The sequence below is a fragment of the Bubalus bubalis genome, chromosome 16 (assembly GCF_019923935.1).
Source record: "Bubalus bubalis isolate 160015118507 breed Murrah chromosome 16, NDDB_SH_1, whole genome shotgun sequence".
In the NCBI taxonomy this organism is placed as follows: Eukaryota; Metazoa; Chordata; class Mammalia; order Artiodactyla; family Bovidae; genus Bubalus; species Bubalus bubalis.
The window spans coordinates 29840673-29868474 of NC_059172.1; the positions used below are offsets into that span (position 1 = coordinate 29840673).

Below are 27802 nucleotides of genomic sequence, written 5' to 3' on the forward strand. Positions count from 1 at the left end.
AAATTCCATTCACCCAGATTCTCTGGGTCTCAGATGTAATGCAAGCTTTCAGCAATATGACCTTTGAGACTTAATCCCTTTAGTCACAAAATCTTCTTTCTAGAATTTTCTCTGGGTATTTGGGCCTGAGACAGTGCATCTATCACCAACATACAATCTTCATTGTCAATGGATTGAGATTCTCCCTGCCAAAATAGGATCTGCATTTGTCTCTGCAGTCTTCCCTTCAAACTACAATCCTTGCCAATCTCCAGTTGAATGCAGAGCCCTCTCCCCAATACCCGTGCATCAGGGTGAGCCCTTGCGGTTCTGCAGCACCAGCTTGTAGGCTCCAGGCGTGGCATTCAGTGACCCCTGGAGGCCTCCAACAACAATGGACAGCAGGTTGCTGCCTCCTTTCCTGCTCAGGATGTGAACAGTGCTCTCCTTGTCTGATGAGACCAGCCCTGGGGAGAGAGGACGGTGGTCACGTGCAGTGTGAAGGGGGCAAGCACGGTTCAGGACTATGTTGCCTGGGCTCTACCCAACTCTCCTGCAGGGAGTTCCCTGTTGGCAGGGAACTCCCTTTGCCCAATTCTCCCACCAAGCTCATCACTAAGCACAGACCTATGGGAAATGCTTCTTTGGGTCTCATCTCCTTGTCTACTACACATTCACTTGAAAGAAGTACAGAACAGTTGGCCACCTTCCTTAAAACCCTTCCTCATGCCTTCAGCCCTCATCATCCTGGGATAGAAAGAGTGGCAGGGGCATGTCACCCCCTGACATGATGTAATCCCTGTAGACAGGGGCCCAGAAACCCCAGTGCAGCAGCATCAGATGCGAGCGGATGCCTGGGAAAGCTGAGCAGAAGCCTGTGCCCTCTGTGCACAGGTTGGTAAAAGTTCCAGTGGCAAGGACCCCATGAGAGTGGAAGCCTGCGAGGTAGTTCCAGAAGGGATCCAGCTCGGCAGTCTAGACCAGCTGAAGGAACAGCAACCTGGTGAATCAGGGCTGCACCTTGTTCCACTGCTGGTCCACCTGCTGATTTTCTGTACGGACCTCTTCTGTGTCCCCTGAGCCCAAGTGCTATAAACCCCCATGTGAGTGTCCTGAGATTAGATACAGCCTATCTGAGGAGCCTAGTCCCCATCGCAGGCCGGGAGCAAAGGAGATGCTCTGGGAGACTGTAGAACAGAGGGAGAGAACAGACCCATGAATGGATGAAGCTGATACAGCCCACCAGGGAAGGAAGGCCTCCTGCCCAAGGCAGAGGTGAGACTCCTGGGAGGGTGACAGGGACCCAAGCCCCTGTCCTACATGAAACCCTGTCCCAGGCAGAGCCCATCCAGAATGAAGGAGCCACTTCAGGAGGGAGTGAGCATCTCTCCAAGGACTGTGACAGCTGGAGTTCTGTCCTGGGTGGAGGGCTGGACCCCTGAGTCGCTGTGACTCAGTGTAAGAGACCCCAGGGTGCTGAAGGTAGGGGCTGGGAGGAGGGGCATGAAATCTCTAGTGGTGCCCGAAGGTGTGGGTGGAGAAGGGCCAGGGAGCTGTCATGCCAAGTCTGTAGGACTTCCTGATACCAGGTCACAGCCTGCCCACAGCACTTCACACCTGCTCAGGCCTTGGTCTGTGTAGACACTGCTGCTCCGGGATAATGATATCTTACACAGAAAGCCGGCTCCTGGACTGATCTTCAGCATGAGGGGGAAGCAGTTGTACTTGGGGATATCCTGATTTTCCACCATTAGCTCTTAGGAAGCCCATAGGGTGCATTTGGAAAACTCCAGTGCTCAGAAGTAAGTCTCCTACTTTTGCTAGAAACTCTGCCACTAGGCAGTGGCTCATAGAGTCCCAGTGCACATGCTTGTAATGTGGAGTAGGCCCAGCAGAGCTGTCAGGACAAGGAGTGCTGCTTGCCCGCTTTCAAGCCAGCAGTCACTGTAGCTGCTGCTGACAGTGGGCCTTGAACTCAAGAAGGAGGAAATAGGTCACTGGTCACAGAGAGTGAGGATGCACATCAAAGGAATAATTGCAATGAGCCCAGCCTTTTATCTCCCCGTATGTAGAAAAACATGAAAATCATTAATTGGAAACGTCTGCTTTTTGACTGGCAATAATCTTTTGATGTTTTACTACATGTTTTTGTTTTTTTCCCCCTCAAAAACCCTAAGTCCTGACTCCTCCCATTTTACCTTATAGAACACCTTCTCAGAGATTCCTGAGAGGCTATCTCCTGCCTACAGTACTCAGCAATGTGTCAGAACAAAACCCCTGACAGCTTTTAGGTTGTGCACTTGTTTTCAGTAGACCGCAGAGACTCCCTGGCCCCCTATTCACTGCCATCCTAAGAACCCTGCAAGGCCTGTGAAGGCTCTGTAAAGGTTTGTGGATGTCTTGGAAATTCTCCTGGGAGGTGACACGAGTCCAGAATCTACGCGCCACAGTGCCCCCTGCAGGCCTCAGTCCAGGACTGCTGCTGCTGCTAAGTCACTTAAGTTGTGTCCGACTCTGTGCGACCCCATAGACGGCAGCCCAGCAGGCTCCCCCGTCCCTGGGATTCCCCAGGCAAGAACACTGGAGTGGGACAGTCCAGGACAGGGGAGTCAACGTGCATGCCATCATTCTCTCTGCTGGCCACACAGGGGGACTGCCCACCGGTGCTCTGCCGGTGTTGATGCCACAGGACTGCAGTGAAAGTGAAAATAAAGTCGCTCAGTCCTGTGGGCGCTTTGCAACCTCATGGGCCATACAGAGCATGGAATCGTCCAGGTCAGAACATTGTAGCGGGTAGTGGCTCCCTTCTCCAGGGGATCTTCCCAACCCAGGGATCAAACCCAGGTCTCCCACATCGCAGGCAGATTCTTACCAGTTGAGCCCCCCAGGAAACCCACAATTCTGAACTCTGTGCAGGTGAAATTTCTTCAAATAAGGCTCGGTTTCCCACAATTTCAACAGTGCCTTATTTGAGAAATCCTCTCAGAAGCACAGACAGGCTCAGAATGATTTTTCTGCCAGATGTGCAATCAACAGCCCCTCCAGGTGTGAAAGGAGAGCCAGATGCTGTCCTTAGAAGTCCCCAGAATGACCTGATCTCTCATGGAATCCACACAATGCAATGATGTATGTGGCAACATTTCCAGTTTACACATGAAGAAACTGAAGCTCAGAGAGCATGTGTAACTCACCCAAGGTCATACAGCTGCTATATTGCAGACCCTGTATTAGAACCTATGATGTCCACTCCTAGAGGTGTCACTGTATACATTCTTCTCTCCTGTGCCCAGAAAGGGGCACCTGTCCCTGCCTGGCTCCTCTCTGTGTCCTAACTGCCTTCCTCTTCCTGTCCCCACTAGAAAATTTACCATCACAGCTGCTTACATCCAAGGATTTAGTCTGTCTGGGATTCAGTAATGGACAAAGGTCAGTTCATTCAAATTCAGGGGCCTGCATCCCTAAGGACTTATCCTTGGGTCCAGGGTCAAGTGTACAAAATGCACATAAGGTTCCATGAGTCAGTGATCAGAGATTAAGAGATAGGTAGAAGAGGAGGAATCGGACTGTTTAGCAGATCCCTGGGGAAACTGAGATTCAGAATGAGCAAAGTTCTGTCTAAGGACACAGCATATCAAAGTTGGGGCAGGATACATCCTGAGAGCTCTCTGTTCTGATTCTAACCTCAGAGCTAATGCACACACTTTAAAATCAATAAAAGACCCTGCTCTATGTCCTTGATCACACTTTCTTTCCTTTTAGGGTACCAGTATCATCATCGGATGAAGTGTCAGCTAGATGCTCTCAGAAAATTTTGTTTTCATTGCAGATTCCTTCACCCCACTGTAAAACCTGTAAATTCCTTACAGATTTACACCTGGAAGATACATAACTTTGCTGCACTTCATGGCCTACTGGGTTCCTCAAATCCTGATTTTTTCATCAAGTCCTCATAGTGGCCTCACCTTACTGAAGTTGGAGAACTGTAGCCAGATAGAAGCAGACTCTTCCACTGGCCATAGAGTGGTGGAAACCTGCCTCCTGCTTCCCAGGCCAATATCCTGCTCACTGCACACAGGGTCACACTTCTCCATGGACTCCTGGGGACGATGGTCCTGACCACTCCCTAGCCAGCCCCTTACTCACTGAGATGGGGAAATAGTCCTTCGTGCACTACCATACAGCCCAGCGTTTTAGGAAAGCACTCTGCCTGCCCCGCTGCCGTGGCATGTCTCGATCCAGGTACCACCAGATCACACATACAGGATACTGATCATCCAGAATCTTGTGAACAGGAGGCCAATGAAAGCTACGTAGCAGATAATGTCTGGGAAGGGAAGCAGAAACCTTCAGTGGTAAGAGGTATGAAGGAACGAGCTATCCTCATCTACCCAGCATGAGGAGCACAGTCCAGTCCAGCCCTCACCCCTGAAGGAAGAGACCAGCTTCCCAAGGCTTCAGGAGGAGCAAATGCAGTCAACACCACCCGTGTCACATTGAGAGCCTGGATTTGAAACCAGTTGGCCTAATCAAACTGGCATTTTCCTACGGCACCAGATTGCTTACTCACTTGTGTCTTCCCCATCCACCTCCCTCTCTGTATTCACCAGCTGCTCAATAAATGCCTGATGGAGGTGTAACAGGATGAACTCTTTCTGGTATCCATTCTTTAGAACCCCAGAGAAAAGGCGTTCTTTCTACCCAGCCCATTTCCTGTCTACCCTCACCTCAACATAGATAAATCCCACCACATTCCCCCTTTAGTTAAAGTCCCCCCATGACTTCTCATAACTTTGAGGCTCAGCTCAAGCAGCTCAGCCTGAGCTCAAGCTCCCCACTGGTGGCCCAAACCCTCTCTTGTTCCAGTCTCACTCATCACATGCACCTCATGTTCCAGCTACACTAAGCTGCTCAGTTGATACAACTCCCAGGTTCTTTAGTTTTGCTGAGCTCTTTCCTTTGCTGCCAGGCCCTGTCCTGCTGAAGGAAGGAGGGAGGAAGAGAACAACTCATGCCTGGCCTGTTCATCAGGACTGCAGCAGGGCTAGAGACAGCCCCAGTGGGCAATTCCTCCAAGACTTATAATTCTGAGTCCCTTTCACAGACTAATCCCTGCTTTAACTCTGGGTCAGGTGGTCTGTGGGTCTGTCTTTAATCTCATACCAATGGAGCCTCACTGTTAGAGAATATTGTGTCCTCTCCATTCCATTCCCTCCATTCAACACCCTGTTCTTATGCTCTTAAAGAAGTTCATCCTCCACCTGTAGTCTATTTGAAAGTAGGGTAAACTGGGCCTGTCATTCATAGCCTACTTCCTGGAGAAGGGGACTTTTGACCCAGTCTGAATAGTGCATGTGTGGGTGTTAAGTTGCTTCAGTTGTGTCTGACTCTTTGCAACCGTTTGGGCTATAGCCAGCCAGGCTCCTCTGTCCATGGGATTCTCCAGGCAAGAATACTGGAGTGAGTTGCCATGCCCTCCTCCAGGGGATCTTCCCAACCCAGGGATCGAACCCACATCTCCTGTGGCTCCTGCATTACAGGCCGATTCTTTTGATGTTTAACTACATGTTTTTGTTTTTTTCCCCCTCAAAAACCTGTAAATCCTGACTCCTCCCATTTACCTTCTAGAACACTTCCTCAGAGATTCCTGAGAGGCTATCTCCTGCCTACAGTACTCAGTACTCAGTAGCTGAGCTACTGGGGAACCCCCGTCTGAATAGTAAAATGCATAAGCCAAAGTAGATTAGGGTTCACAAAGGCTGTTTCTGCAGAGCACATACAACATGCCAGGTGCTGGTGGTACAGCCGTGAACAACAGACAGGAAGCCCTGCCCTCGTGGTGTTGAATTCAGTGTTGTGCTTGGAGCACTTTGTTTTGTCATTTCAATTTTTATGATGGTAAAATATCTTTAACAAAATACTTGTTATTGAAATGAATCTTTGGTATTTTATTATTGTTTTAAAGTTTTATTAGATTATAATTCATTTACAATGTTGTATTAGTGTCAGGTGTATAGAGAGGTAAATCTGTTATACACATACATATGTCCACTCTTTTTTTTTCTTTTTTAATTTTTTTCCTATATAGACCATTACAGAGCACTGAGTAGAGAGCCCTGTGCTATACAGTAGGTTCTTATTGTCATCTATTGTATATACAGTTGTGTTATTTGCCAGTCTAAATCTCTCAATTTATCCTTCTCCCTTAGCCCCTGGTGGACTTCCCTGGTGGCTCAGATGGTAAAGCATCTGCCTACAGTGAGGGAGACCTGGGTTCAATCCCTGGGTCAGGAAGATCCTCTGGAGAAGGAAATGGCAACCCACTTCAGTATTCTTGCCTGGAAAATCCCATGGGCAGAGGAGCATAGTTACTTCACATTCCAGGATGTCTGGCTCTAGGTGAGTGATCACACCATCGTGATTATCTTGGTCATGAAGATCCTTTTTGTATAGTCCTTCTGTGTATTCTTGCCACCTTTTCTTAATATCTTCTGCTTCTGTTAGGTCCATGCCACTTCTGTCCTTTATCGAGCCCATCTTTGCATGAAATGGTCCCTTGGGATCTCTAATTTTCTTGAAGAGATCTCTAGTCTTCCCCATTCTGTTGTTTTCCTCTATTTCTTTGCATTGATCGCTGAGGAAGGCTTTCTCATCTCTTCTTGCTATTCTTTGGAACTCTGCATTCAGATGCTTATATCGTTCCTTTTCTCCTTTGCTTTTTGCTTCTCTTCTTTTCACAGCTATTTGTAAGGCCTCCCCAGACAGCCATTTTGCTCTTTTGAATTTCTTTTCTATGAGGATGGTCTTGATCCCTGTCTCCTGTACAATGTCACAAACCTCATTCCATAGTTCATCAGGCACTCTACCTATCAGATCTAGTCCCTTAAATCTATTTCTCACTTCCACTGTATAAACATAAGGGATTTGATTTAGCTCATACCTGAATGGTCTAGTGATTTTCCCTACTTTCTTCAATTTAAGTCTGAATTTGGCAATAAAGAGTTCATGATCTGAGCCACAGTCAGCTCCTGGTCTTGTTTTTGTTGACTGTATAGGGCTTCTCCATCATTGGCTGCAAAGAATATAATCAATCTGATTTTGGTGTTGACCATATGGTGATGTCCATGTGTAGAGTCTTCTCTTGTGTTGTTGGAAGAGGGTGTTTGCTATGACCAGTGCATTTTCTTGGCAAAACTATATTAGCCTTTGCCCTGCTTCATTCTGTATTCCAAGGCCAAATTTGCCTGTTACTCCAGGTGTTTCTTGACTTCCTACTTTTGCATTCCAGTCCCCTATCATGAAAAGGACATCTTTTTGGGGTGTTAGTTCTAAAAGGTCTTGTAGGTCTTCATAGAACCATTCAACTTCAGCTTTTTCAGCTTTACTGGTTGGGGCATAGACTTGGATTACTGTGATATTGAATGGTGCCTTGGAAACGAACAGAGATCATTCTGTCGTTTTTGAGATTGCATCCAAGTACTGTATACCCAAATCTAATTTGCTAACAGCTGCTCCCTGTCATCTGTCTCCCCCAACACCCCAACACAGAAGATCCCTAAATTACAGCTTGTCTCCCACAGATTGGACTTTGTCACTCCTCTGTGCCTGAAGCCCTCCTGGGGATCCTCTTTTCCTTGAGATAAGGGACAAGGTACAAGCTACTGTTCCTGGCATCAGAGGGTCTGGATGCCTTTCCTCAGCTGCCCTTCTTTGAGTTCCAGGCCCAAGGTTTCTTGACTCTCTGTCCTCCTCTAGACACTCCCAGGTCCCAGGCTGGGCTGAGGTGGTAATGGACAGTCAGACATCTCCTGTTGGCAAAGTTCCCCCAAGGCCATGTGTGCAAGATGTCCCTCATCCCAGGTGATCCCCAGGCACTGAGCTCAGCATCCACTGACCTGTATCTTTCCCCCATCAATGCACCATGTGCACCCAAAGTGGCAGGTGCCCATGGCCTCCCAAATCCATCTCAGCTTTCCTTACGCAGGGCCAAGTAAGAGAAGATCAACTGCAGGACCGCGAAGGTCTACAGCCTGCATTCCAGTGGCACAAACAAAGGTGCAAACTCCACCATGCTGATTCCTCTGCTTCCTCTGGAGGCTTCTCTGAGCTCTTCTGTGGTCTGAGACACTTGCTGCCAGAAGTTGCTAAGCATTTGTGTGAGGTGGGGTGTTTTTGTGGTGTGTCCAGCCAGCCCTAGAATCTCATTGCACCTACCCTGGCAGAGACCAGTATCCTAGGTGAAAACTTTTAACTCACCTGGCCTGGATAAACTTATTACAGAGATAGAGAAGTGCAATGGACTCTTCAGGCAATACTTTATCTACCAGATCACCTTTGTTCAAATCTCGGCAAGGGAAGCAGCAAGTGTAGGGCAATCTTGCCCTCTTCCCAGCTACTCAACTACTTGGCTAAGTTATTGTCTCCTTTCACCTGCCATGTTCATGGTTCCCCTTTACAAATAATCAGTACCAGCTCCCATATAAATATCTCTGGGCCCCACCATCTCCTCCATCTCCTGCCCTTTTCCTCAGTTTGCCTGGACAGCACAACTTAGGGAGGGCTGTCTGATTTCCACACCCTCTCCTGCCATTCTGTCCTCCCTCCTCTCGACTTCAGATGCCACTGTTCCATGGAACTGCCCTTGACAACTTCACCAGTGGTTTCCAAACTGCTAAATCCAATGGTCAGTTCTCAGCTCTGGTCTTGAACTTTCAGCAGCCTCAGTCACAGCTCTTCCCTCCCTCTTCTTGAAGTCACTTGGTCTGTGGACACCATACTCTCCTGGTTTCCCTCCTGCCCCTCTGGCTGCCCCTGGGTCTCCATGGTGGCTCTTACCCTTCACCAGACTAAGTGTTTCAGGGCCCCTCTGTCCCCTCAGTCCTTGGAACTCTCTCTTCTCTCTACCCTCTCTCCCGTAGAGACCTCATCCAGGCTCATGGCCTTGCAGTCTGTCTACAGGAAGAAAAATTCCAAACTGCATCTCCAGCCCTGACCTTCCTCTCTGCCCCATACTTAACTATGTAGGTGGGTAGTTGACAACCTCCTTCACAGCCTGGTTGGCACGTCCATCACAACCCATCTAAAACTGAACTTGACTTCCCCTCACCTGTCCATACTACAGTCTCCACATAGCCACAGAGCTTTCCAAAGTGGTCACACAGGGAATATCCTGGTCTTCCAGTGCCTAGGACTCTGCCTTTCATGGCTGACTGCCTAGGTGCCTTGAAATTTCATTGTGGTTACAGTGCTTTCCTAATGGATCTGAGTATTCTTGAAAATGTTTACAAGTCAGTTGAATATCATTTTATCACAAGTTCATGCTCTATTCTTTTGTTGATTTAAATATCTCTTGCGATGGAAAGCTGCTTTCCACCACCACAGCCAGCCACTTTGATGGACTCTGATGACAACATTCTTTCTGGTCCCTGTCCCTGTGCCCTTATTCCTCCCACAGACTCATAAGCTGGAGGGACTGCTGGGTCAAGGGGTAGGTATGTGATTGCACAAGCTAAAGAGCAGTAGTGCCAGGCTTTTGCACAAACCTGTAGTATCTATGTAGACTCTACATGGAATATGTGCAGTGTCCACAGATACATATCTTCTCTGGCTCTCTGTGTAGCCAGACATCTTATTTGCTGGTGTGTAGAATGATATCTGGGAGAAGGCAATGGCACCCCACTCCAGTACTCTTGCCTGGAAAATCCCATGGATGGAGGAGCCTGGTAGGCTGCAGTCCATGGGGTCGCTAAGAGTCAAACACGACTGAGCGACTTCACTTTCACTTTTCATTTTCATGCATTGGAGAAGGAAATGGCAACCCATTCCAGTGTTCTTGCCTGGAGAATCCCAGGGAAGGGGGAGCCTGGTGAGCTGCCGTCTATGGGGTCGCACAGAGTCGGACATGACTGAAGCGACTTAGCAGCAGCAGCAGAATGATATCTAGAAAGTGAAAGTTGCTCAGTCCTGTCTGACTCTTTGCAACCGTATGGACTGTATAGTTCATAGAATTCTCCAGGCCAGAACACTGGAGTGGGTAGCCTTTCCCTTTGCCATGGGAACTTCCCAACCCAGCGATCGAACCCTGGTCTCCCGCATTGCGGGCAGATTCTTTACCAGTTGAGCCACCAAGGAAGCCCAAATGGGAAGCCCAATCGATGTAGTAGGTGTTCAAGAAAATTGCTTCCTGTGGCGTTCAGCATGTCAGAGCAAGGTTTGACCGATCTCACCTGTGCTCCATTCTCCACTAAGAACCTGTACCAGGCAATGGAGTTGCAGCCACTGAAGTGAAAATTGGACTTAAAGAAGAACTCTCCTTAGGCTTATGCCTTATCCGCGACGGACAGCGCTGCAGAAGCAAGTCGGCTATGACGGACCTCGCAGAAGCATGGCCGAGAGGAGCTACCCGAAGGCCGAGGCCAGGGGCAGCGGCCGGGAGGAGCAACCCCACATCCAAGGAGCGCTGGCTGCGCGGGCGCAGGAGGGCTGAGAGGAGCCACTTCACGTTCGAGGTCAGGAGGGGCAGTGGTGAGGAAATACCCCTCGTCCAACGTAAGGAGCAGTGGCTGCGCTTTGCTGGAGTAGCCGTGAAGAGATAACCCACCGTCAAGGTAAGAGAAACCCAAGTAAGATGGTAGGTATTGCAAGAGGGTATCAGAGAGCAGACACACTGAAACCATAATCACAGAAAACTAGTCAATCTAATCACATGGACCACAGCCTTGTCTAATTCAATGAAACTAAGCCCTGCCTGTGAGGCCACCCAAGATGGGTGGGTCATGGTGGAGAGGTCTGACAGAATGTGGTCCACCGGAGAAGGGAATGGCAAACCACTTCAGCATTCTTGCCTTGAGAACCCCATGAACAGTATGAAAAGGCAAAATGATAGGATACTGAAAGAGGAACTCCCCAGGTCGGGAGGTGCCCAATATGCTGCTGGAGATCAGTGGAGAAATAACTCCAGAAAGAATGAAGGGATGGAGCCAAAGCAAAAACAATACCCAGTTGTGGATGTGACTGGTGATAGAAGCAAGGTCCGATGCAGTAAAGAGCAATATTGCATAGGAACCTGGAATGTCAGCTCCATGAATCAAGGCAAATTGGAAGGAATGATGCTAAAGCTGAAACTCCAGTACTTTGGCCAGCTCATGTGAAGAGTTGACTCATTGGAAAAGACTCTGATGTTGGTAGGGATTGGGGGCAGGAGGAGAAGGGGACGACAGAGGATGAGATGGCTGGATAGCATCACCGACTCGATGGATGTGAGTCTGAGTGAACTCCAGAGTTGATGATGGACAGGGAGGCCTGGCGTGCTGCGATTCATGGGGTCGCAAAGAGTGGGACACAACTGAGCGACTGAACTGAACTGAACTGAACTGAGAATGATATCAGGTTAAGGTATGGATTTCTATTTCCTCATCACAAATGGTGACCATGCAAATGATCATACAAATGGTGAACATTCATTGCATTTCCTCCTATTGGAAAATTTATGAGTAAGGAAGAGAGTGGAATTGTGCAGAGGGCAAACGTAAACCAAAGTGGCCCATCAGAATGGCCCTGATTTGGGCTAAAGTGACCGAGGCTGACATCCCGCCTGGATCTGTCTTAGAATCAGTTGACCCTGTGCAGGCAGCTCTGCAGCTGGGACCATCCCTCTTTCTTGAAGGTGCATCTGAGAGGCATTTTCCAGGGTCCTCCCTCAAGGCAGATTGGAAGAGCCCTGATGAGAGATGAGGCCAGTCCTGCATCGGTCGCTTTCCAGCTACGTGACTTCAGACACATGTGTGTGACTTCAGACACTTCCCTTCCCAGAGCTCTTCATCCTACCAGGTATCAGGGGCTAAGATGATGGCCCCGACTGACCAGTGTACAGTGCCCACAGTCCACCAGGGGTTCTGTGGCCTTCACCTCACAACCCCCTTTACAGGCCAACAACCAGGCAGCACCATACTTCCTGGGGCAGTGCGGCTCCTGTGTGGTCTGAGGACCTGCCTTGCCCACAAGCTGCCTGTTACTGGTTCCTGACAAGGTAAGTACAGAGATGAAGAGTAACTGCTTAGAAACCATAGAGAAATGTGGCACAGTAGTTCTATGTGTATTGAAACTAATAATTTAAAACTGGATTTAAACGGCTTGCCTTTGTTTTCATTTCTCGGGTAAATTATATTGTATTTTCAAGTGGATGGGCTTCCCTAGTGGCTCTGTGGTAAAGAATCCACCTGCCAATACAGGAGTCACAGGATCGATGCTAGGTCGGGAAGATCCCCTAGATAAGGATATGGCAACCGAGTTCAGTACTTTTGCCTGGGAAATCCCATAGATGGATGAGGATGATGGGCTACAATTCATGGGATCACAAAGAGTTAGACACAATTTGGCACCAAAACAACAACAAAAACAAAAATTAAAAATAGTTTAGTCCATGGTAGATTAGAAAAAAGAAATAGTACAAAAATCTGGACCTTTAACATAAAATATTGAGGTAATATTTCCCACTGCTGCTGCTGCTAAGTCGCTTCAGTTATGTCCTACTCTGTGCGACCCCAGAGACGGCAGCCCACCAGACTTCCCTGCCCCTGGGATTCTTCAGGCAAGAACACTGGAGTGGGTTGCCATTTCCTTCTCCAATATTTCCCATTAATCTAGGGTAATTCTAACAAGAATTTCTAACATTTTTAATACCTTTTGAGGGAGATGGCCCTTTTAATTCTTCATCATAGAGTACATCATGAGAAACACTGGGCTGGAGGAAGCACAAGCTGAAATTAAGATTGCTGGGAGAAATATCAATAACCTCAGATATGCAGATGACACCACCCTTATGGCAGAAAGTGAAGAGGAACTAAAAAGCCTCTTGATGAAAGTGAAAGAGGAGAGTGAAAAAGTTGGCTTAAAGCTCAACATTCAGAAAATGAAGATCATGTCATCTGGTCCCATCACTTCATGGCAAATAGATGGGGAAACAATGGAAACAGTGGCTGACTTTATTTTTCTGGGCTCCAAAATCACTGCAGATGGTGATTGCAGCCATGAAATTAAAAGACGCTTACTCCTTGGAAGGAAAGTTATGATCAACCTCAACAGCCTATTAAAAAGCAGAGACATTACTTGGTCAACAAAGGTCCGTCTAATCAAGGCTATGGATTTTCCAGTGGTCATATATGGATGTGAGAGTTGGACATAAAGAAAGCTGAGCACAGAAGAATTGATGCTTTTGAACTGTGGTGTTGGAGAAGACTCTTGAGAGTCCCTTGGACTGCAAGGAGATTCAACCAGTCCATCCTAAAGGAGATCAGTCCTGGATGTTCATTGGAAGGACTGATGTTGAAGCTGAAACCCCAATACTTTGGCCACCTTGTGCAAAGAGCTGACTCATTTGAAAAGACCCTGATGCTGGGAAAGATTGAGGGCAGGAGGAGAAGGGGACGACAGAGGATGAGATGGTTGGATGGCATCACTGACTTGATGGACATGGGTTTGGGTGGACTCCGGGAGTTGGTGATGGACAGGGAGCCCTGGCGTGCTGCGTTTCATGGGGTCACAGAGTTGGACACGACTGAGCTACTGAACTGAACTGAACTGAACATTGATATTTAATGATAAGACCAGGGTTTGATGCTGTTCTTGTTCAATTCAGGGCCCCTCATAAAATAGCTGAGAGAAGGAAACTTCTTGCCCATCTGTTTCTATTCATTCTCTCACTAAGGATGTAACTTGACAGACATGGCACCAGTTCAACTTGTAGAAGAAGGAAACTCTCAGGTCAGCTCTCTGGTAGAGTGTGAGAGAGAGATATGGAATCTAACAAAACTCCATATGTAGTTGGTGCTTGACACAGACCGTCTCAGATCTTTTAAAGCCATTTCCAAGCATTTATAAACAGAAAGGATGAGGAAGAGCTGGCATTGATTGGACCCTCAGTTATGGATGAATCATTTATAGGTGAAGATGAGAGGGGATAAATGTTGTGAGGGGACATGCAGCCAGCAGACAGTGTCATGTAGGTGGAAGTGTGTATCCAGCTGATGCCACTGGTATTTTCAATGTACAGTTTTTCCAAGATTGGGAAGACAGTAGGCAAGATGAGAGCAGAACACCTGGGCAGACAGGTTTCATATTGGAACCAGGGTTCTAGAAAGGTCTTTAACCTCTGATACGAACCTCATCTGTAAGAGAAGGTCACTGTTAGTCACACTGAGATACTCAGTGTAGCATCCACCCAGAGCCCAGCACACAGCAAGTTGCAGAGGCAGCTGACTCTGCCCTGCTGTGGGGTCACTAAGACAGAGGATCAGTCCAGCCTGAGGTATCCACTGCCCTTCTATCTGGTCCATGAGTGCTCCAGCTCAAGCACCTCCAAGGCCTCCTGGGGATGAATTTCTAACCCTTGGACAGGACAGTAGTCCCCTAGACAGCAAGCAGTAATTCTCAGGGACCCTGTCTGCACTGCCCAATCCCATCTCCATAGAAGTTTGCTGCACAAAGGCCTAGACCTTAGCCTTGTGTTCCCTAAACTTCACCTTGACCCTGACTCTTAGACGAAGTCTAACCCACATGTGCTCTGACCGCTCCCTCCTCTCTGCCTTTGCTCTCTCACAACTCCCACACTCCCACCTCCCCCATCTTCTGACCCTAGCAAAGTCCATTCCACATGAGAGGGTGAGACTTGGCCAGCCCACGTGGTAGCTGACAGATCTGTGCTGACTGACCCCTTGTCAACTATCACTTCATTACCATCCAGTACTGTCACCAGGTTAGGCCCCAGCAGGTAGCAGGTGCTGTGTAGTGTTGGACCCTTGCTGTGCAGCTCCTGGCTCTCTGTATTCATGGGGATGCTGACTGTTTAACAAACACTCCAGTATCAGTGCTTAACACATTAAACCATATTTTTGTTCACATAAACTCCAGCACCTCCCTCCATCCTCCCTAATGCCAGCCCTGCCTTTTGGAGGAGCCCCTCCTCTGGGGAGGTGCTCAGCAGATCTCCAAGTGTTGGTCTCTGGGGACGTTGTACTTGAGCTTGTGGGTTTCGAAGAGATTTTCCAGCTCCTTTATGTAGCGCTGGTGAAGCCTGTCCACCTCCTCCTGGGAGGGATGAGGTGTCTTCTGCACTTCGATGGGTTTCCCCACTGCAAGACACAGAGGTGAGTGGTGATACAGAGTAGGAACCACTGAAGGTGCAGGGATCTTGGTGTTCCCCCTAGAATGGTCATCTGAGCAGGTAAGCACTCTAACTCCCTCCCTTTCAATTCTATTTTGTGTTATAGATTCTAAGATGTTGGGTCAACTTCAAGATTCTGATATATTAACAATACAGCCAGCTGGCATTTGCATGCATTATCTCTTATGTTATCCTAACAATCCTATGGGGATATAACCTGGTACTATTCCTGTTTGACTCCTGAGGAAATGAGGCCCAGGAAGGTTAAATAGCTTGTTCAAGGTCACATAGCCAGGAAAAATCAGTACCAGTAAACACTGGGGATGTGCGCTTAGCCTCAGGGAAAGTTGAATCTGGGATTCTCAGATGCCATGACTGGAAGAGCTTGTATCTATGGGAGAAGGTGGATCAGAAAGCAGCTGCCATGTCTTCTCTTGGGAATGGTTTAGTGGAGCAGCACTATAAACATTCATGAATATGCACCACACAACACAAAGAAAATTTGATAGAGGGGGTTGCCTGTACTCGACAAAGAAATGACTGGGTGATGGAGATGAACAGCTCTATTAGTACTGCCTTTGGGAACTAGTTGGAATTCAAGAAGAAAGCAAATAGTTGAAAGATGGTGCTAAGTCTATGGAATAAAGCCCATGCCCATTATTTACAAGGAAATCCCTCTGGCTCTCCTTCAGAGACTGCTGATTGCTCCTTTACACACAATTCTAACAGACCTGCAAAGGCCTTGTATCCACTTTTTCCAATTACTGTCATTAGACCCTGTGGTCAGAATTATACCCTCCTTCTCTTGCATAATAAAAAGTCAAATACCCTTATCAAACCTCGACTTTGTTACCAAGGGCAGGCTGATCCCTTGGAAGTGATTTACCTTCTGTGGGTCTATGTTTGCAATGAATAAAATGGGGATGAGAGTCCCTCCTCACAAGTTGTTGGGAAAACTACGCCGCTGCATGTAAGGAGCCAGTGCGGTGCCTGACACAGGCAGGGGCACAGTGATCAGTAGAGGCTACTGGCCGTTGTGCCCCTGTTACTCTTCTCATTCTGGACTGCCTTTCATAAGGTTACTTGCCGGTGTGTCTGTTTCACACACCAGAAAGCGTGCTCCACAAAGTCAAGGGTGTACTGCTCTATGTCCAGGTCTCCTTGCTGCACAAGCCCAGGCCTCTTACTCTATAGCCCTTCCCCTCCCAGCCCGCGTCTAGGCTCACCCACAGTGGTGATGGGTCGGCGGTAGGGCATAAGACCAAAGCTGTACTGGAAGACTCCACGGCCATAGAAGAGAGGGATGGAGCATCTAGTGCTCTTGTGAAGTCGGTCCTGAAACCACCGCAACCAGGTGCCAGGAGAGTTCTCAACCTGGTCATAGATGTCATTCTCCCCAAAGGAGAAGATCGGCACCAGATCTGCCCTAGAGGGAGACAGGAGAGAGGGCGTGTGGAGGGGCAAGAAGGCACAAGCTGGTCACCTAGCTTCCTGAAGGGACCTAGTGAGCAGGAACTGGAACAGAGGACAGAGCCCTGGGGCAAAAGTAGGAGGCCTCGGGTGTCTCCTGGACCTGCCAGGGCTTCTTTTATAACTTCAAGCAGCTCATGCCTCTTCTCAGGGTCAAGGACTGGCACTTGGATTGTTACTGAGTCCATGCTTGCTCTGCTTGTCACAAGATAGGCTAGTGAATCTTAGGCAAAGTGTTGGGACGAGGAAGGGACTTTATTTGGAGTGGCTGACCAAGAAGATGGCAGGCTAGTGCCTCCAAATAACCATGCTAAAGGGCCAGGTTGCCAAGTTCTTTATGGATCATAGATTGGGATATAGGTGAGGAAACTAACTAAGCAGACTATTTGATCCTTGCAAATGCCCCCTAGAATGAGGAGCCTCGGGCAGGAGAATGTGTTAGTTTCACTTCCTTACATCCTTTACAGGAGGGCAACTCAGGTTATCTTCCTTAGGCAGCTCATTCATTATGTCTTCCTACATTAACAAAAGCTGCAGATGAGGGTTAAAGTCACAAAAGCAGGTCCAGCACAAATTCAAGATTAACCCTTTCTGGTTACAGGATCATAAGACAAACCAGAGTACTGTTGAGAGTCCTTCCAGATATAAAACATCTGCAGGCATTCTGGGAAAATCTCTTCCAGCTAGCTTTGTATTCTTCACATATGTTTAAAGATAGGAGAATAGCTTTAAGTTATGTCCCAAGCTCCATTCTCCCAGAGTTCCTAGATCTCTGATGTAATGCAAGGTTTCAGCAATATGATCTTTGAGATGTAATCTCTTTAGTTACAAAATCTTCCTTCTAGAATCTCTGGGTATGTGGGCCTGAGACAGTGCATCTATCACCAACATACAATCTTCATTATTAATGAAAGGAGACTCTGCCAGCCAAAATAGGATCTCCATTTGCCTCTGCAGTCTTCCCTCTAAACTACAATCCTTGCCAATCTCCAGTTGAACGCAGAGCCCTCTCCCCAGTACCCGTGCATCAGGGCGAGCCTGATGAAGCCCTTGCGGTTCCGCAGCACCAGCTTGTAGACTCCAGGCCTGGCAGTCAGTGACTCCTGGACACCCCCAACAACGATGCACAGCAGGTTGCCGCCTCTTTTCCTGCTCAGAATGTGAACAACACTCTCCTCCTCTGATGAGACCAGCCCTGGGGAGAGAGGAAAGCGGTCACGTACAGTGTGAAGGGGGCAAGCATGGTTCGGGAGTATGTGACTTAGGCTATCCCCCACTCCTCAGCTGGGAGTCCCCTGATGACAGGCACTGATCACTACCCCTTTTCCCAATACTCCCACCGAGGTCACCACTGAGCACAGAGCTGCGGGTAATGCTACTTTGGGTCTCATCTCCTTGTCTACTACACATTCACTTGGAAGAAGTACAGGACAATTGGCCGTCCTCCTTAAAAATGCCTCCTCATGTCTTGAGCCCCTATCGTCCTGGGATAGAAAGAGAGGAAAAATTCACCTGCAGCCATGATGTAATCCCTGAAGACAGGGACCCAGAAACAGCAGTACATCAACATCAGATGTGAGCGGATGCCTGGGAAAACAGAGGAGAAGCCAGTGCCCTCAGTGCCCAGGTTGGCAAAAGCTCCGGTGGAGAGGATCCCATGAGGGTGGAAGCCAGCGAGGTAGTTTCGGGAGGGGTCCAGTTCGGCAGTCTTGACCAGCTGCAGGGACAGCAATCTGGTGAATCAGGGCTGCACCCACTCCCCCCCAAACCCCACTCCGATTTCCCTGCTGAGTTTCTGTGCTGACCTCTTCTATGTGTCCCCTGTGCCCAAGTGCTATCACACCCCATTTGAGTGTCCTGTGGTGAGAGATGGCCCGTCTGAGGGTCCTTGTCCCTGGTGCAAGCATGAAGCAGAGGAGATACTCAGGGAGACTATGGAATGAAGACGGAGAACACAGTGCCACGAATGGATGACGCCAGTGCCGCCTGCTTGGGAAGGAAGAACTGTGCCCAAGGCAGAGGTAGGACTCCTGGGAAGAAGACTGGAGACAAGCCATTGCCCCATGTGAAGGCAGACCTTGTCCCAGGCAGAGCCTGACCAGAATGAAGGAGTCATCATGGGAGGGAGTGAGCCTCTCACCAAGATTTGTGGTATCTAGAGTTCTGTCCCGGGTAAAGAACTGGACTGCTGAGTCCCTGTGACTCAGTGTAAGAGACCCCAGGATGCTGAAGGTAGAGGTTGGGAGGAGTCTCTAGTGATGAAGTCTCTAGTGATGCCTGCAGGTGTGGGTGGAGAGGGGTCAGGGAGGTGTCCTGCCAAGTCTGCAGCACTCCCTGACACCAGGTCACAGCCTGCCCACAGCACTGCACCCCTGCTCAGGGCTTGGCCTGTGTAGACACTGCTGTTCCTGGATAATGATATATTACACAGAAACCCTGCTCTTGAAATGATCTTCAGGATGAGGGGGAATCAGTTGTCCTCTGGGAACACTGCCTGATTCTCCACCAATACCTCTTTAGGAAACCCATAAGATGCATTTAGAAAGCTCCAGTGCTCAGATTAGTCTCCTCAATTCTCTAGAAACTCTACCATTAGGCTCTAGCTCATAGAATCACAGCGCAAAGGACTGTGAGTGGAGTCCCCCAGCAGAATTGTCAGCACAAGGAGTGTGGCTTGCCTGCCTTCAAGTCAGCAACCACTGCAGCTGCCACTGACAATGGGCCTTGAAAGGAATTCAGGATGGAGGAAAGCAGGATACTGGTCACAGAGAGTGAGGATGCACATCACAGGAAATACTGCAGTGAGCCCAGATTTTGTATCTCCCCATATGTAGAAAAGCATGAAAATCATTAACTGGAGACGTCTGCTTTTTGACTGGCAGTAATCTTTTGATGTTTAGCTACATGGCTGGTTTGGTTTTGTTTTTTCCAACAAAGTCCTGTAAGTACTGACTTCTCCCTTCCCTTTTAGAACAGCTCCTCAGAGATTTCTGAGAGGCTATCTCTGAATACAATCCTCAGTAAGGCCTCAGAACAAAACACCCGACAACTCTAAGACTGTACTCTTGTTTCCAGTAGAGACTCCCTGAACCCCCTATCCACGGCCACCGAAGATCCCTGCAGGGCCTGCTCTGTTAAGGTGTGTGGATGACTTGGAAGTTGTCCTGGGAGGTGACAAGAGTCCAGACTCTGTGAGCCACAGCGCCTCTTGCAGGCCTCAGTCCAGGACTGAGGGACAGTCCAGGACAGGGAGGTGAAAGAGCGTGTCATCTCTCCCTCTGCTGGCCGCTCGGTGGTACTGCCCGCCGTCTGCATCTGTTGTTGCCAGCGGACTGCAGGGGCCTACAATCCTGAACCCTGTGCTCATGAAATTTCTACAAATATGTTTCACACAATGTCAATAGTGTCCTATGCGAGAAATACTCTGGAGGAGAAACCTGGATACAGGAGGGACAGAGCAGACACAGATAAGACCAGCACAGAGACGCTCAGCAGAGTTTTTCTGCCAGATATGCAAAAGACAACAGTTCCAGGGGTGATAGGAGAGCCAGATGCTGTCCTCAGAAGCCCCAGGATCACCTGATGTCTCATGGAATCCACACAACCCAATGACGTATGTGGCAGCATCTCCACTTTACACATGAAGAAACTGAAGCTCAGAGAGCACGTGTAACTCACCTAAGGTCACACAACTGACATGTTGCAGACCCGTATTACAACCTATGATGTCCACTCCTAGAGGTGTCACTGTATACACTCTTCTCTCCTGTGTCCAGAGGGCCACCTGTCCCTGCCTGGCACCTCTCTGTGTCCACATTGCCTTCCTCTTCCTGTTCCCACTAGATAATTAACCATCACAACCACTTACATCCAAGGGTTTAGCCTGTCTGGGATTCAGAAATGGAGCAAAAGTCAGTTCACTAAAGTTCAGGGGCCTGCATCCCTAAGGACTAATCCCTGGGTCCAGGGTCCAGTGTACAAAATGGACATGAGGTACCATGAGCCAGAGATCAGAGATTAAGAGATAGACAGAAGAGGAGGAACTGGACTGTTTAGAGGATCCCTGGGGAAACTGAGATTCAGAATGAGCAAAGCTCTGTCCAAGGACACATAACATATCAAACACACAGGGGCAGGATACACCCTGAGGGCTCTCTGCTCTGTTTCTATTCTCAGAGGCAATGCACACACTTTAAAAGCAGTAAAAGAACCTGCTCTATATCCTCAGTCACACCTTCTTCCCTATCAGGGTATCAGTATCATCATCTGATAAAGTGTCAGCCAGATGCTCTGAAAGCTTGTTTTCATTACAGATTCCTTCACACCAAACTCAGACTGTTGAGGGATTTACACCTGTCAGATACATAAGTGTGCCGCACTACATGGCCTACTGGGTTCCTCAAATCCTGTTCATTCATCAGTCCTCATAGTGGCCTCACCTCACTGAAGTCGGACAACCATAATCAGACAGAAACTGACTCTTCCTCTAGCCACATAGAGGTGACAGCCCATCACCTGTCTCCCAGCCCAGTATTCTGCTCATTGCACACAGGGTCACACTTCCACATGGACACGTGGGGACGATGGTCCTAACCACTCCCTAGTCAGCCCTTTACTCACCGAGATGGGGAAATAGTCCTTCATGTACTTCCATACGGTCCCACGTCTTAGGAAATCACTCTGCCTGCCCCCCTGCCGTGGCGTGTCTCGATCCAGGTACCACCAGATTGCATACAGGATACTGATCATCCAGAATCTTGTGAACAGGAGGCCAATGAAGACTACGTAGCAGACCAAGTCTGGGAAGGGAAGCAGGAACCATTAGTGGTCAGAGGTATGAAGGAATGAGCTCTCCCCATACACCCAGCTCTAGCAACACTGTCCATTCCAGCCCTTCTCCCAGGAGGAAGAGACCAGCTTCCCAAGGTTTCGAGGAGGAGAGAATGCTGTCAACACCACCCGTGTCACACTGAGAGCCTGGATTTGAAACCAGTTGGCCTAATTTCAAACTCGCATTGTTCCACTGCACCAGATCGCTTACTCATTTGAGTCTTCCCCCTCCACCTCATTTTCTCTCTGTATTCACCAGGTGCTCAATAAAGGCCTAACAGAGATGTGACTGGATGAACTCTTTCCGGTACTCAATATTTAGAACCCCAGAGAAAAGGTATTCTCTCTACCCAGCCCACTTCCTGTCTACCTCCAGCCCATCTTTCTATAGATAAATCCCACTACATTCCCCCTCTAGTTAAAGTCCCCCCATGACTTCTCATAACGTTGACGGTCAGCTCAAGCAGCTCAGCCTGAGCTCAAGCTCTCCACTGGTGGCCCAAACCCTCTCTTGTTCCAGTCTCACTCATCATATGCACCTCATGTTCCAGCTACACTAAGCCGCTCAGCTGATACAACTCCCAAGTTCTTTAGTTTTACTGAGCTCTTTCCTTTGCTGCCAGGCCCTGTCCTGCTGAAGGAAGGAGGGAGGAAGAGGGCAACTCATGCCTGGTCTGTTCATCAGGACTGCAGCAGGACTAGAGACAGCCCCAGTGAGCAATTCCTCCTAGACTTATGATTCTGAGTCCCTTCACAGGCTAATCCTGGTTTTGACTCCGGGTCAGGCGGTCTTTGGGACTGTCTTTAATCTGATGCTAATTGAGCCTCACTGTTAGAGAATATTGTGTCCTCTCCATTCCACTCCCTCCACTGAACACCGTTTGCTCATACTCATAAAGAAGTCCATTCCACACCTGTAGTCTACTTGAAAGTAGGGTAAACCAGGACTATCATTCATGTCCAACTTCCTGGAGGAGGGGACTTTTGACCCAGTCTGAATAGTGCATTTGTGGATGCTAAGTTGCTTCAGTTGTGTCTGACTCTTTGCAACCCTGTGGACTGTAGCCCTCCAGGCTCCACTGTCCATGGGATTCTCCAGGCAAGAATACTGGAGTTAGTTGCCATTCTCTGGGATCAAACCAGCATCTCCTGTAGCTTCTGCATTGCAGGCAGTTTCTTTACTGCTGAGACACTGGGGAAGCCCAGTCTGAGTACTAGCAAAATGCATAAATCAAAGTAGTTTGGGGCTCACAGAGGCTCGCTTTCTTCAGAGCATCTCCAACCTGTCAGGTGCTGGTGGTTAAGCCGTGAACAACGGACAGGAATTCCTGCCCTCCTAGTGCTGGCTTCAGGGTTGTGTTTGGAGCACTTTGTTTTGTCCTTTCAATATTAATGATGGTAAAATATGTTTACCATATACTAGTCATCAAAATGACTCTTTGGTAGTTCATTATTTTTTTTTTAAGTTTTCATTCAGTTCAGTTCAGTTCAGTCTCTCAGTTGTGTCCAACTCTTTGCGACCCCATGAATCGCAGCACACCAGGCCTCCCTGCCCATCACCAACTCCTGGAGTTCACTCAAACTCATGTCCATCGAGTCAGTGATGCCATCCAGCCATCTCATCCTCTGTCATCCCCTTCTCCTCCTGCCTCCAATTCCTCCCAGCATCAGAATCTTGCATCAGTCCTTCCAATGAACACCCAGGACTGATCTCCTTTAGGATGGACTGGTTGGATCTCCTTGCAGTCCAAGAGACTCTCAAGAGTCTTCTCCAACACCACAGTTCAAAAGCATCATTTCTTTGGTTCTCAGCTTTCTTCACAGTCCAACTCAAACATCCATACATGACCACTGGAAAAACTATAGCCTTGACTAGATGGACCTTTGTTGGAAAAGTAATGTCTCTGCTTTTTAGAGTATAGTTTATTTACATGTTGTATTAGTTTCAGTTGTATAGGAAAGTAAACCTGTTAAACCCATACACATATTGACTCTGGGTTTTTTTGAATTTATTCCTTTCCTATACAGATCATTACAGAGCACTGAGTAGAGATCCCTGCGCTTACAGCAGATTCTTATTGTTATCTATTGTATATACAGTAGTGTTGTGAATCTAAATCTCCCAATTTATCCTTCCCCCCTATCCCCTGGTAACCACAGGTTTTTTTCTACTTCTGTTTTGTAAATAACTAAATCTGTACCTCTTTTTGATTCTGCATATAAGTGATACCATGTGATATTTGTCTTTCTTTGGCTATCTTCACTCAGTTTGACAATCTCTAGGTTCATACATGTTACTGAAAATGACGTTCATATGTTCCTTTTTATGACTGAGTAATATTCCATTGCCTGTATTATGGCATCTTCTTTATGCATTACTCTAATGGATATTTCGGTGCCTTCCATGTCCTAGCTATTGTAAATGTGCTATTATGAACATCGGGGAGATTCTATCCTTCCAAATTATGGGCTCATGACAGAGGCCTTATGGAGAACAGTATAGAAATTTCTTATAAAACTATTAGAATACAATAGGACCCAGAAATCCCCCTCCTGGAAATATATGTGAAATGATTTTTGAGAATCAATTTGGTGTAATTAAATTAATTCACATTGTTGTGTAACTATATCAACCTTCATCTCAGAACTCTTCATCTTCCTAAACTGAACCTCTGTACCCACGAAATTAGAACTTCTATTCAAGTCAAGAGAATATAACCTAGTTGTTAATGGCAGTTCATTGTAGGGTAGGATTTGGGGGAAATCTTTGACTTTTAGAGCACACATTTTGTTTTGATGTGTTAAAATAGCATGCATTTGTTTTTCAGACATAAAAAAGAATTTTAAAATGTGGGCATTTCTTCTTGATCAGAAAGACACCCCCCTGCCCCCACCCCATCTAAACATCTCCCTCACTCTGGCCTCTCCTTTAAGTACTGTCAGCAGGCAAAATCCTAACTTGGGTGTATTTTCAGCCCCTAAAGAAAGAAAACACCTTCTTTCCCCTCATAACACCAAGAAGAAAAGATGCAAAACCCCACTTTACTGAGACCCAGAGAGGGTCTTCAGGTGGGCTAACCTCACACAGAAAGCTAGTGGGATGAGTGGTGGTTTCAATTCTACTATCATGTCCGTATCATGATCCCAACATTCATTCATTCAACAAGCATTTAACAACATCAACTCTTCTAGGAGATGGAGATGCAGATGAGAACAAGACCAACTATCTGAAAGGAGCTTACCTTCCTGCGTGAGTGTGTGAATTCTAGAGAAGAGGAAAGAAACAGATTAAACAAGTAACCCACTGGAAAGTACTTGTTGCTGGGGCCTGAGTCCTGAGTAACAGGTCCCGGTTGACCTTTCTGGCCACATCTTTGCCCCTCCCCAAAGAACTGCACTAGGCCAGCATGAACCATCTGCTCATATGTGCAATATTTACTTACCTCCTGGGAAAACTTACTTTCCTGATGGCCTGTACATTTTGCCTTGTAGATTCATCTCCTAATATCTTTGGAAAAGAGCCCCTTCTCTCCACCCACTGCCAGCTTCCCTAGACCAGGATAAGTAATCTTTTAAAGAGTCAAATTGTAAGCATTTCAGACACTGGGGCTCAAGAGGCAATGTGGAGGATATTGCATAGGCACAAAATCATTTAAAATGCAAAAGCCTGGAGAAGGAATTGGCAACCCACTCCAGTGTTCTTGCCTGGAGAATCCCAGGGATGGGGGAGCCTGGTGGGCTGCCGTCTCTGGGGTCGCACAGAGTCGGACACGACTGAGGCGACTTAGCAGCAGCAACAGCAGCAGCAGCATATTCAGAAAAATATAGTATATCCTATAAAACTAATGATGATCAAAACAGCCTTGCCAAGTACAGTCTTAAGGGATTAAACCTTAGTCTATATTAGATATTTTCTCTGACTGGTTTGTTTAACAGAATTTTTGGTATCTCTTTAAAACACTATAAAATAATCTCGTGTGACTATTTTTGCATTGATTTTATAAATTTTATTGCTGCTGTCTTAAAAATCAGTGACAATACTAGTTCCTTTTTGTCTTGAGAGCTCCTTAAAATCTCAATACGCTTATTGAAAATCTCACTAAAGACATCCCTGATGGTCCAGTGGTTAATACTCTGTGTTTCCAACTTCAGGGAGCCTGGGTTGATCCATGGCTGGGAAACCCACATGCCATAAGGTACGGCCAAAAAAAAAAAGAAAGAAAACAACTAAAGAAAAAATAAAGTGGAACATGAATTTCTTGATTTTCATCATTCAAAGTCAATCAAAATGGTCACAAGAAAATGAGATGGTCTGTTTGGTCTGTGTGTCTGTTTGGCTGTGGTAAGATCCAAGGAAGTACCTAAAGGTCTTAGGTACTTAGGCTCATTTTCAACTGTAATAATTTAATGATTATCTCTATGGTAGTCTCAAAAAAAATGGATACATCATTAAATAGACGAATGTTTCCACATAAAAAAAATAAATAAAAAATAAAATGCAAAAGCCATACTTCACTCATGGGCTGTACAAACACAAAAACAATCAGGGGGCTAGTTTTCAATCATGGGTCTATGAGGTGACATCTGATGTAGATTGTGACCTTGTAATTAAGCAAGACCTATGCAGCTTCCCTGGGAAAGATCCCTCATGTCCTCTGCCTACCTCTTATTTGTAGAAAATCCTCAGCTTCCTAAGCCTTCACCAAATTTCAAAAATAAAGTTATAAAGAGAAATCATAAACACAGAAAGAAAACAGTCCCAATCAAGAAAATAAATAACATTTAACCATTCCACAAATTCAAAGATTTTTAGTTTGTTCCCAAGAACCATAGATAATATTGAGACTCATCATTGAGCGCTTTTGAAGATATTGAACTCCCAGCAGGTGGAAGAAGTTGCTCACCAGCCCATAGACCTCAGACCAGGGAAAACCAGAAGGCTGATGATGGTGACTCCAAGTTACCTCACCACCAAGCAATCAGACGATTCTCTAGGAGTTGATCATGCACCCAGCATCTCTAGTTCACCCAGTCTTTAGACACGGTTCCCTGGTAATCAAAGAGTTTTCAGGCATTTTGAGCCTTAACTCTCTGGACTCCTTGACTGGCTCCTGTAATAAAGCCTACACTTTTTTCATCACAACCCAGTGCCAGTATAGGGGCTTTACTGTGTTTACTGCTTGTTCCCACAAGCAGACCCAATCGGATTTGCTAACAGCTGCTCCCAGTCATCTGTCTCCCCCAACACCCCAACACAGAAGATCCGAAAATTACAGCTTGTCTCCCACAGATTGGACTTTGTCACTCCTGTACCTAAAGTTCTCCTGGGGATCCCATTTGTCCTTGAGATAAGGGTCAAGGTACAAGCTACTGTTCCTGGCATCAGAGGGTCTGGATGCCTTTTCTCAGCTGCAATCCTTCTAGCTCCAGGCCCAAGGTTACTTGACTCTCTGTCCTCCTCTGGGAACTCCCAGGTCCCAGGCTGAGCTGAGGTGGGCAGACGGTCAGACACATTCCCGTTCGCAAATCTCCCTCAGGTCGTGTGAGCAAGATGTCCCTCATCCCAGGTGATCCCCAGGCACTGAGCTCAGCATCCACCTTAGGACCTGTATCTTTCCCCCATCAATGAACCATGTGCACCCAAAGTGGCAGGTGCCCATGGCCTCCCAAATCCATCTCAGCTTTCCTTACACAGGGCCAAGTAAGAGAAGATCAACTGCAGGACCGCGAAGGTCTGCAGTCTGCGTTCCAGTGGCACAGACAGAGGTGCAAACTCCACCATGCTGATTCCTCTGCTTCCTCTGGAGGCTTCTCTGAGCTCTGCTGTGGTCTGAGACACCTGCTGGTTTTTGTTGCTGCCAGAGCTTGTTCAGCATTTGTGGGAGTGTGGGTGATCGGGGGTGGATTTCCAGCCAGCCATAGAATCTCATTGCACCTACCCTGGCAGGGAGCAGTATCCTAGGTGAAATATTCAAAATCACCTGGCCTCATTAAACTTACTACAGAGAAAGAGAAGTGCAGTGGACTCTTCAGGCAATACATTATCTGCCAGATCACCTTTGCTCAAATCTTGCCCATTACTAGGCAATTGAAGCAGCAAGTATAGGGCAAGCCCACACTCTTTACACTTACACAACTATTTGGCTGCAGTAATTGTCTCTGTTCACCTGCCAGGTCCATGGTTCCCCTTTACAAATAAGAACTATGAGGTCCCATATAAATATCTCCAGGTCCCACTATCTATCTCCTCTCTGGCTGCCTTTTCCTCAGCTTTCCTGAACAGCAAAACTCACAGAAGAGCCGTCTGATTCCCATGCTCTCTCCTCCATTCTGTCCTCTCTCTTCCAGACTTCAGATGCCACCGTT

The 27802-nt window shown here is 47.4% G+C and overlaps 1 protein-coding gene and 1 pseudogene across 3 annotated transcripts; both read right to left on the reverse strand.

The window, feature by feature from the left end:
- On the reverse strand, positions 1 to 9753 carry LOC123329745 (annotated as a pseudogene).
- LOC102405208 (2-acylglycerol O-acyltransferase 2-like) lies at positions 7348 to 27291 on the reverse strand. Of its 3 annotated transcripts, none has more exons than XM_044929351.2 (7): positions 27128 to 27291; positions 21227 to 21405; positions 18119 to 18323; positions 17627 to 17801; positions 16363 to 16562; positions 14918 to 15104; positions 7348 to 7404 (listed from the first exon to the last, which is right to left on the reverse strand). In XM_044929351.2, the coding sequence occupies exons 1-6, from the start codon at positions 27216 to 27218 to the stop codon at positions 14950 to 14952; spliced, it is 1005 nt and encodes a 334-aa protein (XP_044785286.2). In that variant the 5' UTR covers positions 27219 to 27291; the 3' UTR covers positions 7348 to 7404; positions 14918 to 14949. The 3 variants fall into 3 exon arrangements, with proteins under 3 accessions (XP_044785286.2, XP_044785285.2, XP_025121673.3); XM_044929350.2 differs by lacking the exon at positions 7348 to 7404 and adding an exon at positions 13464 to 14141; XM_025265888.3 differs by lacking the exon at positions 7348 to 7404 and having other exon boundaries at positions 14844 to 15104.
- Between the last annotated feature and the right edge of the window lie 511 nt (positions 27292 to 27802).

Coding starts and splice junctions, on each gene's coding strand:
- LOC102405208 (XM_044929351.2), bottom strand. CDS start 27,218: ATGGTGGAGTTTGCACCTCTGTCTGTGCCACTGGAACGCAGACTGCAG. Junction 18,324..21,226: donor AGGACTATTTCCCCATCTCG/GTGAGTAAAGGG, acceptor CTGTCCCTGCAG/CTGGTCAAGACTGCCGAACT. Junction 15,105..16,362: donor CCGACCCATCACCACTGTGG/GTGAGCCTAGAC, acceptor TGTGTCTTGCAG/TGGGGAAACCCATCGAAGTG.